The 19,657-nt window shown below is 34.6% G+C and overlaps 2 protein-coding genes across 3 annotated transcripts; both read right to left on the reverse strand.

The window, feature by feature from the left end:
• Nucleotides 1–293: 293 nt before the first annotated feature.
• On the reverse strand, nucleotides 294–4,557 carry LOC130824691 (thioredoxin domain-containing protein 9 homolog). Of its 2 annotated transcripts, XR_009046797.1 has the most exons (5): nucleotides 4,414–4,557; nucleotides 4,045–4,320; nucleotides 1,488–1,646; nucleotides 911–1,408; nucleotides 294–735 (listed from the first exon to the last, which is right to left on the reverse strand). XR_009046797.1 is itself a non-coding variant. In XM_057689752.1 (4 exons), exons 1-4 carry the CDS (start codon nucleotides 4,435–4,437, stop codon nucleotides 1,229–1,231), a joined length of 639 nt encoding a protein of 212 aa, XP_057545735.1. In that variant the 5' UTR covers nucleotides 4,438–4,557; the 3' UTR covers nucleotides 809–1,228. The 2 variants fall into 2 exon arrangements, 1 of the variants encoding a protein (XP_057545735.1); XM_057689752.1 differs by lacking the exon at nucleotides 294–735 and having other exon boundaries at nucleotides 809–1,408.
• Nucleotides 4,558–8,566: 4,009 nt separating this feature from the next.
• Nucleotides 8,567–16,372, reverse strand: LOC130824712 (uncharacterized). Its single transcript, XM_057689754.1, has 6 exons — nucleotides 15,904–16,372; nucleotides 13,713–13,918; nucleotides 12,480–12,771; nucleotides 12,168–12,275; nucleotides 10,696–10,940; nucleotides 8,567–9,006 (listed from the first exon to the last, which is right to left on the reverse strand). Exons 1-6 carry the CDS (start codon nucleotides 16,144–16,146, stop codon nucleotides 8,889–8,891), a joined length of 1,212 nt encoding a protein of 403 aa, XP_057545737.1. The 5' UTR covers nucleotides 16,147–16,372; the 3' UTR covers nucleotides 8,567–8,888.
• Between the last annotated feature and the right edge of the window lie 3,285 nt (nucleotides 16,373–19,657).

Consider the following 19,657-nt stretch of genomic DNA (forward strand, 5'->3'; position numbering starts at 1 on the left):
TGCACCAAACAACTACTAATTTAGGTCACTTTGCCCTAAAAGGAAAAATTATAAAAATATTTTAAAATATTTTAAATATTAAAAATAAAGAAAAATAAAAATAAAAATAAATAAAACCTTCATCCCCTCCTCTGCCCAACCGGCCAGACGATCACCACCCCTCTCCCCTCCCCCCTGCCACCAACCTACCCTACCCCAGCGCCTACCAACTAATCCCATTTCCCTCCAACCACCAACACTCCTCCCTCCACCATCTGCAATAACCCACCCTCTCCCTCCCCAGCTCCACCCAACCCATCAATCTCTTTGCCCCACCCTCTGTGAAACCAAGCAAAGCCACACACCCCAACTCACTCAAGCCACGCAAACCACAACAACCACATGGGATCGGGGGAAAGGGGGCAGATGAGCAAGAGAGGGGGTCCTTGCAAAGGACAAATTGATCAGAGTACCAGGTGACTGGGAAGGGGAGCAAAAAAGTAGGGCTTAGGGAGGGAGACTAGGATGGTGGAGGAGTGGTGGAAGCCGCAGTGGAGCTAGAAAGGAGTGGGGGGATAAAATGCCTTGCAAGTAATTCAACTTGATTTGTGAATGTGTTACCTTGAAGTCTAAGTGTCGCGTTCACTAATCTGGTGGTTTTCTTTGAAGATCCAAGAATTGAATCGATGGAATTTTCATCGTCAAAAATATCACAAGAGGAAAACATTCCAAGAAGTTCAAGACCAGCAACATCTTCTGCTTTGCATAAATAGCAAAAGTTGTAGCAAAATTAAAATGACATGCAAAAATTAGAAAATGTAGTAAAATGTAAAGGCCATAAAGCTACAAACTCAATACGATCAAAAGAATACCATACATCCAAAACAAATATACCGGAAGGAAAATAAATTAAGATAAAAATTCATGGTACCTTTTTCACAATGAAGTGAAAAGAACAAGGGAAATGGAGATTGGAAAGAAGATATTATACTCAACACGGATAGTGATTGGAGAGATAGATTCCTTCCATTTGTGAAAAACAAAACCTCAACAAAAAAAACTCTTCTGCTCTTTCTTCCCCTCCAAGCAATTTCCTTCCTCTTTTTCCTCTTTCATTATCCAAATTCAAACACACTATAAATCCCTTTCTTCCAACCCTCCACTGACTCTATAATACACACGCGCCAACAACTATCAAAAAGACACAACAAGTGACCTAGGCCTCCAAAAGACTATTTGAGCTATAGTCCTAATCTGAGTCAGATGAATCATGGGTATCACTTTGCCTCACACTTCTGGTATGTCCCTGTGAGCGAGAAGATTTTACTGATGATTCACCCTCAAATATGATAACCTGATACTTTGCCAATCTCTCCTCCAGCTCCTCTGTGCTAAAATCATCTCGGCCACCAAGCTCATCAAAACCAACCTAGAATTAACAAAAGTTGCTACTTACAACTTAGCAAAGTGTAACGAGAATTTGTAGTTCTGAGGAAGGAAAGGCATACCACATAATTTTCAACTTTGGCATTTTTTATAATAGCAAGAGTGGGAAGGACTACAATCTTCAGCTTTTCCGCCAAAAAGGGACTTTTCTCAGCGTGAATTTTCACAAAACGTGTCTCTATATGCTGCTTTGCCAAAATACTTAGGTGCTTGTCCATTACCTGCAAATTGATGAGTTACGTTATCTCACAATTATGTGCTACTTGCAAAAGTTCGGCTCTATATATTACAAAAACATAAACATTTGTTAACAATTCATAATAAACATAACTAATTTTCTATTAGAGGGACCTAATAGCTCATATTATCTTTGCTGCTTCAGCTCCCTCAACCAAATATGCTACAAAAAAAAAAAAGTTTCGAGAAAACTCCATTCCCCATTCTTATAAGCCTTAGAAGAGAGATTACAATATACTTCGCTTATGAAGGCATAGGTAAAACACTGCATGAAACTCAAGCATGTACATCCTAAAGAAACGTTTGAGTCCCTAAGTAAATAGTATGCCTGCCAACTGAAATATACCTTGGAATAATCTTCACAAGTACAAAGAACATAGAGATCCCTTAGTAAGTCAAAATATAATTTGTCCATTTCACCTATGGTCTAGACAGCATCCAATAATTCAAAAGTCTATTCGGTTACATTGCCTCCAAAACTCAGCAAAAGAACACAAATAGAACATGAGCTTTTCACAAGTACTATGGTTGGTGAAACTAAAAAGTTCACATCTATTGAAATCTAACTCCATAACAAATTGGATACAAGTCTCCCGCAATTTAACTTTAAACACACTACACAAGTACAAAGAACTACCAGATGAACAAATGTATTGTTTTCAGCATTGACCAATGGCTTAGAACAGCTACTTTAATCTCAGTTTTTCCCTTTCCTCCATTATATACCACTAAAGGAACATAATCTTTACAGTTCTAATAACATAGTGTTACTATATACTCTCCCTATCCCTAAGAGATTTCCATACTTTTTTAGTCCGTCCCTTTTACTTTGCTACCATTATTTTTGTGGAAATGTCCCAACTACTTTCTTTTATTTTTCATCCACAAATTTCTACACTCCTTTATTATCATACAATCAATTCAAATGGTCTAATCGTTTCTTAATCTTTGTCCAATATACATTTGTGGCAATTTCTTCGGGACAGAGGGAGTAGTCAGCATCTAACTCGTCTAATTGCAATCATTCATGTATTGGTGTGGATCCTTAGCTGAATTGTCTGATGTTTGATTGAGTATACGTAAAATCATTTGAAATTAAACAAGACAGCACGGTGTTACTTAATTAAATAGCTTCATCAATTCAAAACTATAAAATGCCGCATGATAAACAAAGAGTCATAAGTACCTCACCTAAACTAATCCAATTGCAATCTTAGGAGACTAAAGGAATAATAAAGTGACACAAACAAATGAGAACTGAGATTTCAGTATCCATAAAGGAAACTTTATACTAGAATCTTAACTTTCACCTATAAATCTTATCAACTCCCCCATTAAAAATTTTAATCGAAAAATCACAAATGAATGGTAATCTCTCTCCTTGAAGGACTGAGTAACTTCAATTCTGCTCTGCTTCCTTTTGTGTATCCAAATACCAAAGCAATCGATGAAGCATTTACAAACTTAAACTACAGCAAATATAATTGCCACCTCAACTTCCAACATTTGACTAATCATTGAGTGCAGGAATAACCAAGCAAAACAAGGACGCATCGCATTGCATCGCGATAGTCCATGTTGTAAAGGTTTTCGAAAACAACTAGCTAATATTTCCCGCTTTGTAGAAGTGTAAAAAATAACAGCGTGTTTTACGGCGTATCAAGGGATACCTTATGGTTCTAACCTATGTTTAGATAATTACATCACTCCCATTACCACATCAATCCATTACAACAGTCGCGACCATTACTACATTTTTACGTTATGAGCTATAGTGGTAAAAAATGCAACCCAAATAGATATTATGTTATATCCAAGCCCAATCCTATTTGTTCTTCCACCAAGGGGGTGTTTGGCTAGCAAGCAGTGTTTGGTCTACCGGAAAACATTTCAATTTAAATCATAACTAATCATCATTTGTTTGATTTGAAGGAAAGCTTTGGGGTGGGCAATCGGAACCGGCGGTGATGAGGATGAAAAGGTAGAAAAAAATTGTAATGTAATAGTCTTTTCCATTTCAATTCCTAGTCGAACCAAACAAAATGGGTAATAAAATTTTCCACAAATCCTACATTTTCAAACTAGTAAACTTCCATTCCAATGTTGATGAAGCGTTGTAAATTTCTTCCCCTTAATTCAGCATATATATAAATCAAAAAACTTTTGCTTGTTAAACCCATCATAAACGGCAAATTTAATTCCACTTGAACTAGGTTAGTTGGTAAAGTGGTTTACACATATGGCATTAAGCAGTAGGCACTGATACATCTACTGATCTACAGAATTCAAATTCCACGAACATACATTCTCAACAAAATTAAATGAAACTGAACAAATTTCCAACAGCGAAAATTCATTAAAAAATGAAGAGAAAATACTAACCTTACACGGCCAATTCTCGCGATAAAAATGGCAAACAACACGATCACTCGCTTTGACAATGGAGAAGAACTCTTTTTCAGACGGAATCTCAGAGTATTCTCCATGACCAAGAGAGATCCAATGTTTACGCTTTTCCGCCATTTTCTTCATCTGTTGAAGCCTCTTCTCCCTTAAAACTTCAATATCGTCGTTTTCAAGACGATCTAGGGCCGCAATTTCTTCATCGATCTTCTCCTCCATGGCTTTCGCCACTGTTAACACTTGCTTCTCCAGAATCTGCAGGAAAAAAATTGAGATTTTGATTTCGAAATTACAGTTCATTAGACGAAATTCATCGATTAGAAAGAAATATAGAAACATTTTTCAAACCTGTTGCACATTAGGGTTTTCCATTTTCCCAATTCGATTTGTAGAAGCTTTGGGAGAACGCTATATCTTCAGAAATTCACCAAGAAAAAAAAAGATGGGGAGTTCGTCTGAATAGGGAACAGATGAATATAACTATATAAGTTATATACTCCTTCACTGTCCACTAGACGTTACATTTGTTATATTTATTCGCATAAAAAATTTACTTTTATTTATTTTTATATTATAAATTTTTGATATAAGTTAATTTTGCAGTAGTTTGTAAATAATAGTCTTTAAATTTAGTATGTTTACGAATTATAATTTTAAAGTTTGTTTCTTTGCCAATAATTATCATTAAAGTATTAAAATCTACACCATTCTGACCAAGTGACCTTTGGATTGTCGTCGACCATTATTAATCACTTTTGACTTTCGTTGTTCATCCCTAATCACTTTTGACTTTTCTAATTACCAATAATACCCTTGTATTTTAGCACTTTAATATCGTTTTTACCCATCATAACTTTTGCGAAAATTTGGTCAAAACAAGTATTTTGCCTATTTTCCAACACGTAGTTTGAAAAAGATATATAACGTCATTTTTACCCATCATAACGATATTTGTTCGAAACGGCGTTAATGCAATTAGTCGCAAAAAATAAACTTTGCAAATTACTCTTAATTTTGTTAATTCTCATTTTAATATTTTATTTTTTTTATGATCTCTTCATATTTCTACTAGATTCATTTTAACATTTATATATTCATTATGTTCTTCACATATTCCACACTAATTCTCTATTAAATTTATTATTTAATAAAATACATTACTTGCGGGAACAACTGAAAGAATAGAGTAACAGACAGTAGTATAGTTTAACTGATACGTGAGAGCTTTTTAAGTGTTATGAATATATAATGTAAATTTAAAAAGACAAAAAAAGTAGTAATCTCTCATTTTCTACTATTTATTACCCGATTTGAATTACCCCTAGTAATATACTAATCTAATCTTTAATAAATCAAAATATAATTCATATAATTAAAATCAAAATATAATTCATATAATTAAATTTAGATTGAAATGAATTAAACAAGTATTTACTTAACCATGTTCGATGGGGTGGAGGGAACCGCCGAACGGGTAGAATCTAATGAGACACAATTAGGAAACTTGAAAAAAATAAGATTATTTAACAACTTAATTTCAAAAATAAGCTCCGTGAAAACTTATTTCCCAAAATAAGCTCCGTGAAAACTTATTTCCCAAAATAAGCGTCCGTACATCCAAGCCTAGCCTCGGGAAGAGTCGCTGTTAGTAACAACGAAAGTGAAAAAAAAAAATTTAATAGCCCAAAGTCGCTGTTACTAACAGCAACTTAAAAAAAAATTTTAATAGTACTGAACTTGAAGTGATCGTTATGTGAAAGTTGTTTCTTTCGCTTTGCTGATTGTTTGGGTAAAGTTCAAAACTCAGAAAATGTATCTCCCTATATCTTCCCATTTATAACAAACCTTCTATCTATTTTTACTCTGTTCTAATTAACAAATTACCCATTCAAACAAACCTCATCTCAACTAATATCAAGCTTACCCCCTTTGTTCTTAGAAAAAATCACTTAAAAGTAGTTGGTATAGCTAGTAAGCATGTGAGACTATATTACTTAAGGTTCAAACTCATTTGAATAACATTCTTTTTTAATTGGTACGGTTATACTTGAATCTGTTGAGGGGCAGCAGCATCCAGCTTTGAAGTATACATACAGCCGGCAGGGAAGGAGAGACATGAGTCGCCATAGCGGGAAATGAAGAAAAGAGACATGAGTCCACACATAATTGACAAAATAAACAAAAAAAGGAAAAGCAGCACCCAAACAATCAGCAAAGCGAAAGAAACAACTTTCACATAACGATCACTTCAAGTTCAGTACTATTAAAATTTGTTTTTTTTAAAAAAAAATTTTTTTTTTTAAGTCGCTGTTAGTAACAGCGACTTTGGGCTTTTAATTTTTTTTTTTTAAGTCGCTGTTACTAACAGCGACTTTGGGCTTTTAATTTTTTTTTTTTCACTTTCGCTGTTACTAACAGCGACTCTTCCCGAGGCTAGGCTTGGATGTACGGACGCTTATTTTGGAAAATAAGTTTTTACGAAGCTTATTTTTGAAATTAAGTTGTTAAATAATCTTATTTTTTTCAAATTTTCACACAATTAAGGGTGAAAATAATGAAAACCAATTTTCATGGTACATGAGTATTTTCAAAAGATGCACATTTTATGTATGGTTGAAGAATCTAATGAGACACAATTAAGGGTGAAAATAATGAAAACCAATTTTCATGGTACATGAGTATTTTCAAAAGATGCACATTTTATGTATGGTTGAAGACATGTATTTTGAATTTGATATTTCATTTAAATATTTATGAAAATATCACTAAAAATGTATTTTCAGACAATAATATATACTCTATCAAAAATTAATATCATTAAAATATATGCTCTGAAATGCTAAATTGTGTTTTGATTTTTAGTTTTCACCACTTTGAGTAATTTTCACGTGATCCTTTTTTAGAAGAAAATAGTATAATGATTATATAAAAATTGTTAATCAACCAATATCCGCACCAAATACACCACAATTAGCCAAAAATTGTTAGCTTGCCCATAAAGCATTAAAATTACACAAATGGAGCAAACTAGGTATACTTAAATGTACTAATAACCTAAAAAGAAGCATAATAATATGTGCTTAGTGCAAATAATTGCACTTATCGGTTACCTCTTCATTTCCTTATTTGGGTTGTCCAGATTCATTTCACAAATTCTATCATGATATTAGAGCTCGATATATTATTGGACCTTTATAACTGGGCATTTGATTTCACCTCTGGTTCAAAGACCTTTAATTGGATGTACATTCGTTTAGGTTTGTCACCATTCTAGAAGACTAGAAGGCTAAAACTGCTAGGACAATCACATTGCATGCGAAGGAGACTGTTAAAGTGACCTTTATTATCCAGATATGAGTTGTCTCACTTTGAAGAGAAAAGAGATTACATCACTTTATAAACTTGAGTAGAAACTCGTACTACCAATTAATTTTATAGTAAGTCTTATTTGAGTTTATATGTAAGTTATCTTTTCTCCTTCTTGTTAAAATTGTCTAAACCCATCTCTTAATTCTATCCACAAGATTCCCAAACAACAACTTGAAGTGGTATTCTCCTATTGAAGATTTTTCATAGGTTAAATTTGTGTGTTTATATCTTCAAATGAAAACGCTGAACATAAGCAATTTGAAACAATTTAAATGGTATTCTTCTTAAGATTTGACTTAAAATTCAAACTATTTAACAACAAAATATTTTTCACCTACAAATATATTTGACGGTTAATAACAAATTAAAAAATAAGCTTAAATAAATAATAATTGGATTTTATGTCATTTAAAACATGTATTATATTTCATTAGAACTTGGATTTAATTTTCACCGGCCCCAATAGCCATGTAATAGAAAAATTGCTACTTTACAACTTGCTATATATTTTTTGAACTAAAGCATTATTTTTGTTACTACTGTTTATTAAAATTAAGCAATATTGCTCATGTACAAGTTACTACATATCTTTTTTTTTTTTTTGAAGTTGCTATTATTTTTATTACTAATATAAGTATTGTTGGACATCCCATGTGTGGTAAAACATAAAATTTGCTTGTGTGATAAAAACAGTGACGCATAATAACCGAGTTGAGTCAATATATAGGAAGGTGAGATTTGGCTCATCATATCGTAGATTCTGTGCAGAGACTCGAAGTACAAATAATTAGTGGTCTCAACTCTCACCTTCATTCTGCAAATAAGGCGTTCAGTGTCAATGTGGAAATTATAATTCTGGTATTTTTGAGCATATTATGAGCTATGCTGGAAGAAATAATTCCTGATCTCAATTCTTGAAGATGCCTTGCTTGAGATGAAGAATGCTGCCAATACAATCGATGTATTCATCGCACCAATTTAGGTATCATTATATGATTGAAAGGACGTGGTTCTAGTCCGGAAACCAGACTCTTATATTTTGAATGATTACGAGCAAGAAATGTTGTTAAGAAACATAATCCGAGAGTGAAATTGGCTCAAAAACTCAAATCATTGTCACGGCAAAAATTGGTAAGCTAAAGTAAACTTTTTTTCCTAATAATTTCTCATTCTATTGTATAAAATATCGCTCAACTCTGTATCATACAAGTAACAAACACGAAATGGAAAATTCTACATCAAAAACACTCGCCTAAGGAAGGCTGAAGAAAAAAGCACATTAACAACTATTAGATAATACATAATACTACAGCCCTCGTTGAGAACATTGATCATTTTGATTGTGCCTTTTTCTTTCAAAGCTTACAATCAGATAGGTAGATAATGCATTTTCAGGCACTCTCTCCCTCATCATCATTAGGATGATAGCAATACAAGACGAAAATTTCAAGCTTTCAGGTAACCTGCTCATTGTCTTGGCGATCATTTTCATTGTTTGGTGAAAGTGAGAGTAGTTCCATCAGTTGTGTTCGATATTCGAGACCTCTAAGGTAGTGTCCCAGCAGCATGCACCTTAAAAAGTGCAAATGAAAGTTCAATCTTGATGGCACAGTTAAGACATTTGGCAATGCATTACAGCGTAAGGTCATAGGCAGCATGATCAGTATGTACAAACAAGGTCTTGCTAATGTTCTCAGCTCTTTTGTTTAGAATATGAGGAAGTACAAGCAAATTATACTCAAATGTAAATGCCAAGATTGACCTCTTACTCACGTGCGTCTTTTCATGTCAAATCCGGGTAAAAGGCATGGGGAAGCGAAGAATATTTATGTACTTGGAGGGAACTTCTAATGCCTCTCTAGTTTGGGGGAAACGTAAGTGGCTTAACAAGATATTGTGACACAAGACTATGCGGTGATTTAGATGGTAGTAAATCAACCTTAAAGTTTGTGTTCACTTCGGGTGAGTGAGCTTGCCATCATCTCTTCAAAATGTCACTGTTATGTCTACAACCGAAGTGGAGGTGAAGGTAATTGTAGAAACATTTAATAAAGAAGAGTCTCTTATGGGTCTTATTGCTGAGTTGTGCCTAAGTATGTTACAGTTGTCATAGTCAAAGTTCAATTAGCACAAAATCAGAATACTTTTATTAGAAGAACCAAACACAGTGACATCAAGTATCACTTTATCCAAGATGAGATTAACTAGAGATTGAGCTCAATGTAGATTGAAACACGCCGATTGATAACCACATCTTTGCCCACCAAGTTCTCTTTGTAGGTGGACTTGGTTGGTCATGCACCTTGCATATTGTGAAGCCCCGGGGGGGGGGGGGGGGGGGGGGGGGGGGTCGGTTATATGTACATGAGGTAGAAATACATGAGGGGGTGTGTGTTTTATGTGATGTTACATGTTGGTTGATTGATGTGATGATGTGTTTCTACAGAGGTATCTTCAGTGGGCTCGTGGAGATTGTTGACATTATGCCTTTGGGTAACTCATGGCTGACTTTGAATTTGTGTCAATTGTCAAAGTATTTGAGTCAAGTTTGAAAGTCAATGGCCTCGAAAAGCTTTTTTGGACGAGAACACTTGTTGAGAGCATTCCAGAATTGTCAAATGATTTTGCTCAGGTGAGGAAAACATGTGCTCGAGCGAGCAGCTACTGCAGGACAATTCTATCTTTTACAGGATAAATCTCATCTTTTTTGAAGCCTCTCTTATATGCTATATCTTTGTATGATTATACTCCACAAGTAAACAATCAACCCCAGCCTAAACACATGTACGACTATTATATCTCTCTCAATTCCAATTCTTCAATAGTTCATACTTCTTAAACTCCAAGTTTTTCCAATACAATCATAGAAACACCACTAAGGACAACACATCAAAAGTTGGGGGAATCTCATTAAATTTTATGTGTGGTTTTATACTTTTATTTATTTCTTACTTGGTTACTTTCTTATTTATTGATTTCTAGTATTCAATATTTACCGAAAACATTGTACCACTGTTCTTGATTTTGCTAATGCTTTCGCTTCTGAAATATTATTCTTCGAACAACTGACTTAACGTTAATTACTTCATACTATTCAAGAGGTCAAAAGTTTATGACATCAAGGACATCAACTTTACAGGTGAATGATGACAAGATAGTCCTAGCTTCCTAGGCATTAGCACCCCACCCACTAACCACCCAAAAAAAGATACGTAAAAGATAGAGGCAAGAGAAGTAAGCGAAGAACAATATAATACTCACCAGAACAGAAGTCGTGCAAGGTAGTCTCTTGTTAATGAAATTATGGGCTGAAAATTAAGTGAAGTATTTTCTAGAAGTTCTGCACAGTCTTCATTTCCTACATTTAAAGCTCCTGAAGCATTCTTCTCCGATAGAGGGGGAGCCTTGGAGTGCATCTTTGGAGATAATGTAGCAAGCAAACCATGGACAACAGAATGAATGGTTTCTTTCACTTCAGAAGAGGTTGGTTCGGACAACTCTGCTACCTATTCAAATGAGTCAAACATAAATGAAATGTAAAGCTTAGACTTTACAAGGAGACAGCTATTTAAAACAATGCCAAAGTCTTGTTTCCAACAATATGGGTTTGGCTGCTTGAACCAAGCAAATCAACGTGAGAAGTGGTAACTAACAAAAATTATATTTATTTGGCTTTAAAAATATTAATCCACAACTATGAAAACAAATTTCAATGATCATTAACATATTATCTCTAATGCATTCATTTCTATCCATTATCATACAGTCAGATGCTCCTACAAATCCTAATCCTTCGTGTCATTATTCACTCACGTTATCCACGTCATCTTAGATATACCCCTTCCGCTTCTAAAATCCTCAAGTGTCAACCTTCCCCTTTTCTATTTGAGGTTTTTCTCGGACTCAATTGCACAAGCGTAAACAAGCTTTTCTCAATTATTCTTCAATAGTTGCAACTCCAAAACCTTTTTATATGTTCATTTTAAGCTAAATCCTTTAAAGAGACAGATAAATATACTTTTTATCAGAAACATGTCATCAAGACATCAGCGTGGTACCAATATTATGTGTGCATAGTCCGTATCAGATCCTTGGTCCTCAAAACTTACAAATGCAGATTTCCAGGTCTAAGGTAGATTAAGAGTTAAGACCAGCATTTCTCTATTTTCTTTTGTGAGATTTAATCAAGAGTTTCTTGAATTCTACCTCCCCTACCCAACCAAAGATCATAAACCTCACTTTCTCTTAGATAAATATATGACAAAATCTAGTTTGCTTTGAAGCTATTTGACAATATCAATGGAAACAACAAGGAGTGTGAAAGATGAAAAAACAGCCCATTTAAGGTGAAAACAAAACTACACAGATCCTCTTATAACTGGATTTTTCTTGGTCCATATTTTACAATGTATTTTAAACTCTGGTTCCATCTCAGCTGGATCTGGTATTGTGAAGTCCAAATTTGGAGAAACAAACATCTCACCAAACAAAAGAAGACGCATGTAATTTTCATAGATACAAACAAATACACCAAAACAAATGGTACACAACTTACAAGTCACATGTAACAGCAATGTTCAAATCAGAAAACATCATAGCCGTATTGTAAGAGAACTAAAAATCATTTTACAAAATCATACAGATGAACACACATATGAAGCTCATAAAAACAATACAGATAAAATGGTAAGCATCATAACCATATTGCACGAGAACTAAAAAACATATTACACCTTTTCTGGTTGCAATGAGCGCAAGTAATCCAACAGCTCGTTCTTTTCCTCTCCCACAAATTGTTGCATCTGAAGGGCAGCATTCTTTCTTTTAACTTCTTTCAGCTCCTTTTGAAGAAACAAAATGATATAACATGAGAAATGCGACTTATAATTTACCAATCATGAGCAAAGAGAAACATATACAAATACAAATACAACTTATTCATAGTTTTAGATTTTAAAGATCAAACTCTAAGGAAGAAGGTATTCACTATTAACAACTCTGCTGAAAGAGGAAACCATTTAAAGATAATGTTAGAAGTGTAATACCTTCTTGGTAGCAGATAGACGAGAGCGCAAGTGACGAATGTAAGACTGGACTTCAGGGGTAATTTCACCAAGGTCTTCAATACTAAAATCTGCAGACAGATTTTCCACAGTTTCCTCACGGATAGATGAAACCTCACTTTCACCAGCAATTTGGACTCTTCTGACACTGTCAAGTAAAAGGTCCTGTACACCAAAATTGAAGGCCTCTGATTTGTGGCTCCCACTACCTTCTTCATGAATGCCAAGGTTTTTCTCAAGACATAGCCTGTATTCAGCATTTCTTAAAGTATACCTGAAACAAACCAATAAAAAATTAGTTCATCCCTCATGCATCTTGAATGTGAAATTTATATAAAGGAATTAAATTTATAGTTGCAACAAATCAAAATGCAAGTGTCTTCTTGAGGTGTTATCATATTTAGAAAAAATGCAGTATAGCTTGATTAATTAACACACTTGAGAAATGCAAAATCGATTGTGAAAATCATAAACATAACAAATCAATGACCATAATGCTGATTGAGCTATTTCACCCAAACCAACCAAAAAGTTTGAATACCAGCAATCAATTTATACAACATCATAGCTCCCTGCCTCCCTTGGTTTAAATTATGTATCAGCAGGACAGCTCGGAAAAGCAAAAAACACACACGAAAATAAGAGACATTAATGAATATTTTTTGACATTCGCTCGTATTCAACTAAATAGCAATACACATCCATATGGTACAAATCATCCAATAATTCATGAGTACCTAAAGCTAGGAACAAAATACCTAGAGAAGAACAGACAAAAAAGAGAGTAAGCACAAATAAAAATTAATGTCCACTCAAGACTTTAAGGATATACTATATTGGGAAAGATTCAATAGGTTCAAAAACATTGGACAAGCCATATGAGGTGAAAATCTCAACAAGCACTTCGAGTTCCATGAAACTAATAGCCATCATGTCAGTGACAATGGATGCCAAACAGAAAGATGAGATTGTATAATCACCCCATCAGGATGCATCAGTTGGAACTTGAAAGTGGTTTCTGAATTTTAATATAATGAACAGTAAAAAAATAAAGCCTAGCACTACCAATTACCATCACGCAACCTTCATACGTTCTTAGACTCACTTTACTGCAGAAAACATTAAGCAGACAGTGTTATCTTTCTTCAAATGTATATGTTATACTCAATAATCAAAGGTGCAGGCATTGTTAACACAAATCAAATTCCAACATACCCGGTCATCATTGAAGATACCAGCAATCTAGAGAGTGGCTCCCACAAAGCCTCAATTAGGATTTGAAACTGATTTGAAGGAAGCAATCCAAGCATTCCCGAAATTGTCCTTTTCATGGCATCAATAGTAGTAGGGGGAACATCTTTCTGGATGATGCTAACATCCAGTGGTTCAATATCTTGGATCAAATCCAAGAGTATTGGTGTCTGTAATATCAAAAAAATACAAGGACATCAAACTTCATCTTTATTGTAGTAGACTTAGCGGCTAGCGATTAAACTAACGTCACCAAACTGTGAACTATAATCCACAATTAGCAATGAACATTATGATGGACTGTATTAAAATTACAATTCCATGAGGGTAAGGAAATATTTGAAGACGAAACCAATTTTTTTTTCCAATTACTAGCTTTTAATGTTGTTTTCTGCCACTTATAGTTCTCTCTTCCTTTTTTGGCAAATTAATAGCTTCTATACTCATTTAACATTAATATTGCAATATACAGCTGCGTATAAATCACTGGTGGAACTAATTACTGTATTGTGAGCTAGACCTTAGTTGTAAAAGGTGAGAGCCTCCAAGGCGCTAGGGGAAGTGACCCAGCCTCGTGGCCACATACGCCTCCGGAAAACGAGGCTCAAAAGGGATTTTTATTCATTGTACCTTGCACCTAGGTGAACCTCATGTTATCATCTCGCCTTAGTTCTTTTGAGGCGCAGTGGCACAGCGATGTGCCAGCCACCAAAACCCACAAAACTAAGAGCCACACTAAAACTTCAACTACTGAAATCTGTCAGCAGAAAACTCTAAATTGGAACCTATTTCCCTTTCTTTTTTTCCCACTCCACCCAAAAACTCAGAATCGGAGTATGGTAGCAATATCAACATAAAATCCATTTAAATTGCAGAGTTTTAAAAGAGAAGTACAATAGCTAGAAGTGATAAATCGCTAAATTCAAAAGGTAGTAATTAACACAATATTTACCACAAGTTCATGAAAATTTTAGATTAATTTATGTATAAGATAAAGATGAATATGGAAGCAGCAGTCCCAGAAGTCTGGAACACAAAAACTTACTAATCCAGTTCTCATTGAAGAGCCTTTGAGCTACATGATTCAACACACCATGCTCAAAGCCTCTTTCTAACCATTGGATAATTCTTCATCCATTTCAACAATATATCTCCATAGACCATGATGTATACAATTAGCAATTGACGGAAAAGTTATCACATTTCTGCTTGGAAGAGCGCAAGACTGCATAATCTCGCTTATTAGGTATTAAATCCGATGTAAACTTCAGTTGAATATCCAACCTAAATTCGTCCACAATAGTACATACTCCAGTAATGACTTGCTATAATCCATCCACCAATTTGTAGAAGACTACGTTAGCAAATTTTTAGCACATTAATTAAAAATTCTTTGATTGAAAGTGCAAATTTATTTTTTATCTACTGCAAGGTGTTTCCCATTGTACGCCAAAACTTAAACTTGAAAAAGTCATATTCATTCCAGAATTGACGGATGTAACCACAATCTAAACTCAAGTTCTCTCATAAATCACAATTCAGAAACAGATTCAACTAATTAACAATGATAAATAGATTAACTTCTCAAAACAAATTACAAATTCACCAAAATTGCCAAACAAAATAAACAACTACTTATATCATTCAATAAGTACAGTAATTAAAAATTTCTCCAAATTGTTCTATATCTATGAGCTTCATAAACCACAATCTAAACTCGACAAACCTAATAACATTACAAAGAATCGACGATTCAACTAAATCTAAATTCAAATTCCTCTCATAAACCACAATCCACAAACACAATCATCTATTCAAAAAATATTAAATTCATAATTTCTTATACAAAAATTGCAAAACAAAACCACTCTGAATTTCATCTAAAAACTACAGGAAATCTCGCCTTAGAGCGAGGACTATCTCTAGACTCAAAGTCAGTAAACGAGGATGAATTCGAAGACGACGAAAAAGAAGCCAAAAACCATTCCAACGAAATCACGATTTAACCTAAATTCAAACTCAAATTATTCTCATAAATCACAACTTTCAAACAGAATCACGAATTCAAAAATAATACAAACATAAATTTCTCAAGAAACTGTAAGCAAAACCAAACAACTCTGAATTTCATCCACAAACTACAGAAAAACTTCACCTTAGAGCGACGAACATCTTTAGACTCGAAATCACCAAACGAAGACTCATTCGAATCAGAAAAAGACGACGACGAAGAAGCAGCGACAATCAAGGATCGACATCTTCGAGAAGTGAAGGAATTAGTTGACGACGTAAGCTTCACGATTGAGAAAGGAAGAGAGAAACGACGATACGAAGAAGAAGGTGAAGAAGAAGAACCATGGAGAGAGAAAGAGGGGGAGGAAGAAGCCATGGATGCCATTAGCGCACCAAAGCTAAGCCGCCTTCCAGTACAATCCTCTTCTTCTCTCTCCTAATCGGCTCTTTCTGACCGCGTATAATTAGCTAGCTAGGTGTTAAAGGTGAAAGTGAACCACAGCATTAATAATAGGACAAATTGGAAAGAACAATTTTATTTTTTGGCATTTAGTTCACGTTTCTGCGAAGTCACACTTAACTAAACTACAGTATTATTTGGATTGGATTGGATTCGATTTCTATCCTTGTAATTTGGGTTATGCTCTTTTAAATCTTTTATTAATCTAATTTTTGGTCCAAAATATTATGGCGGAGAGGGTGTAGCTAGAAAATGAAAACTAATGGAGTAAAAAAAAATAATACTAATAATATAATTGAAAAATCTATAAAACTGAACTAAAAAATTAAAATGCGAGAATAGACTCTGAAACTAGGCTGAGACAGTGGGTCTCGAGCCCTTGCCCGCCCCTCATGTTGCTCTGCTACTTATGATGGATCTACTTGTATTTTTAATGCTTCGTGTAATAACGTGTGAGCGTTCTTCGCATAAAATATTTGAAATAAACATATTATTTTTAATTCAAAAAATTTTAAAAAGTTTAGTTTTTCTAAAATAAATATACTCGCATTCGTATATGAGGTCGGGGCTTATTCGCCATTACAAACAAAGAAAAACTAAAACAAAGAGTAGTTCATTTTTCATAAAACGAGCCAAGCAGTGGTATTTTTTTTTCTTTTGAAAAGTATGACTTTGTATTTCTTGTTCGTTGTTACTAAAGAAAAAAAAAACTCGTGATAAATCAATTTTTTGACTTTTAACATGTTCATCTCTTATTCGTTGTTAGTAACAACAAACATGCCCTAACATTAGGCTCGGACACAAAGATATATATTTTGGAAATTACTTAAAGAACAAACTTATTTAAATTTTTTTTTTTTTGAAAACTTGTTTATTTAAAATATTTTGTCACTCACAGGCTAGATCCATAACAAGATCACCATGAGCAATGGCTTGAGGCCCCATATTAGTAGGTGGGGGCCTAAGTTTTTTAAAAATTATTATGGTCCTATTTTTAAAAAATTGAAATGAATAAGATGAATTATCAAAAAAATGCACGAAATAAGATAAGTTTCAACTTATTTCCAAAAGCAAGTGTGCAATTCCCCAACCTGTGATTTGGACTGTTCGTCAAAAAAAACAAACTAGTTGTTCGCAGTTAGTAACTGCGAACAGCTGTTGACTTTTTTTTGACCTCTTCGGCATGCTCCACAAATACGCACAGCAACTCCCTTCGTTCTCATTTTCCCCAATTCTCAAAACCCTATCTTATAATACTCGACATTCCCCTTACAAAACCACTATTAGACTAACTTCAATCCATCAATTCTTGCATTTCTCTTTCAATTTGGCACTTCAAAAGTAATATGGGATACTCTAGCTTGCACAAAGATAAACTTTTATGCGTTTTTTAGTGTGTGTGTGTGTGTATATATATATATATATATATATATATATATATATATATATATATATATATATATATATATATATATATATATATATATATATATATCGTTTTTTAGGGTTTTGATGAAGTTTGGTTATTTTGTCAAATGTAGGTTACTAGTTCTTAAATCAACACTCTTCTTAATCATCCATAACTATTCAAGGTAATGTGTAATTGTTTTCATAGATTTATGTTGTTTTTTGAAGTATTGTTGTTGTTGAGCATATTGAATTAGTTGAATTTGATGTATATTCTATATTATTAGAAATGTTGATGTTGGTATTAGAAATATCATTTATGAACGTATTGATTAATTTATTATTTGAATTTTATGTGCAATATATATGTATGAATTTAGTTACATTATGGACTTTATTAATTTGTGGACCAAAAAGATTATAATCAAATAACTATAATGTACTTGTATGGGCATGAAGTTGATGATGATGTTGATTTTGTTTGTATTCATGTAGAAATAGCATCATTTCGCGTCACTATAGTATGTTTTTGGAATGGTTGTATTCGAAAAAGCAGTGGCAAAGTTCATTATGTTGGGGGAAGACGTAGGTTGTTTGCATGCAACTCGAACATAGATTTGAATCAGTTTAAACGTTTTATATGTTCTAAGATTGGATTGGATCCCATTAAAAGTACCGTAAATATAAGCTTTAAACACGACATGAGTGGAGAATTGCTAGCATTTCCTATTAAGGATGATGAAGCTATAGATGCTATGTGGGAGCATTCAACTCAGAAAACTGTAAATCCTTTCGTTCCTTCCCCATCTTATAATCTTTCTCAACCCCCTCCGAATCAAGTTCCAATTGATTTAATGGTTAACTTAAGAGAAAGTGATGAGATGGGACCTTGGGATGATGCAAATGAGAGTAATGAGCTCATTGGCGATCCTTCTGAAGATGATGTGGATGTCGATAAGGATGCGCTAGCAAATGACATGACCATAGGCAACATTCCTACATCATTCCTCCTACACCTTATGCCCTCTGTCCAACTCTAGACGAGTATGAGGAGGACATGGTTCACCACATCTTGGGAGAGCGCCCTCCAGCGGAAGTCATTAGGGGGAGCGGTTTATGGTGCACATGGTTGGTTCGGACCTTCTCGCATCTTCCCGAAGGTGCTGATGAGGGCACCATTTCAAGGTATGCAAGGCGTACCTCCTATATTTGATAGGAGTTGTCTTGTTTGCTGATAAAACAAGCAACCAAATACAGCTCCTATACTTTACTTTACTTGACGACCCCTGGGAGCGCATCACCAAGTATAGCTGGGGCTCCGCAGCCCTAGGATACTTGTACAGGAGGCTATGTGGTGCTGCCCCCATAAGAACATCAAGGAGATTGCAGGACCACTAGTCATATTACAGGTAATAACAACAACTTTTAATTCTAATCCACATTTGTTGAATTACATACTAATTACATTTGCGATCGTTAGCTGTGGGCGTGGGAACATATTCTTATCGGCCAACCTTACAGAAGTGTTGGTCGTGGTAATGCTGCTCCTCCGAAACAACCCCCACCAGATGTTGCATATGGTTCACGGTGAAATTTTACATGCCGAACACGCAAGCACACCGGGACCAATCTGGGATTCTACCGAGATCAGTTAAACCTGCTGCGACCCAACCAGGTACATATTTCAGTACTCATTAACATTATTGCAATTTAATTAACACATCATTTACATTTTCATAACATATATTATAGTTTCTGTGGGACGTGTACCCTGCCGAAGCCTATGCAGTTGTTCCCAAGAACTCAGGGATTCAGTCCGGTTCGTGGAGGGCTTCTGTGCCACTCATATACTTCGACATTGACGAAGTACATCTACCGGAGCGCGTACTGCGCCAATATGGGTTGGTATAGGGCATTCCACCGCTTGCAACACTAAACCCGAGTTGTACCTAATTTCGCGCAAAAATCAGGGTACAGCGAACTGGACAGAGATCAACTGGTGCCACATCACTTGTAGGGATCATAGACT

This window comes from Amaranthus tricolor, chromosome 1 (genome assembly GCF_026212465.1).
Source record: "Amaranthus tricolor cultivar Red isolate AtriRed21 chromosome 1, ASM2621246v1, whole genome shotgun sequence".
NCBI classification, from domain to species: Eukaryota; Viridiplantae; Streptophyta; class Magnoliopsida; order Caryophyllales; family Amaranthaceae; genus Amaranthus; species Amaranthus tricolor.

Bases quoted from the DNA above. Each gene is read 5' to 3' on its own strand.
- LOC130824691 (XM_057689752.1), bottom strand. From the start codon at position 4,437: ATGGAAAACCCTAATGTGCAACAG. The intron at 1,647-4,044 runs GTTAGTATTTTC...ATCAATTTGCAG, and splicing joins GCGAGAATTGGCCGTGTAAG to GTAATGGACAAGCACCTAAG. The intron at 1,409-1,487 runs GTATGCCTTTCC...TGTTAATTCTAG, and splicing joins CCAAAGTTGAAAATTATGTG to GTTGGTTTTGATGAGCTTGG.
- LOC130824712 (XM_057689754.1), bottom strand. From the start codon at position 16,146: ATGGCATCCATGGCTTCTTCCTCCCCCTCTTTCTCTCTCCATGGTTCT. The intron at 10,941-12,167 runs GTGTAATATGTT...TCATTTGAATAG, and splicing joins GCTCATTGCAACCAGAAAAG to GTAGCAGAGTTGTCCGAACC. The intron at 9,007-10,695 runs GTGAGTATTATA...GCACTTTTTAAG, and splicing joins CTTGCACGACTTCTGTTCTG to GTGCATGCTGCTGGGACACT.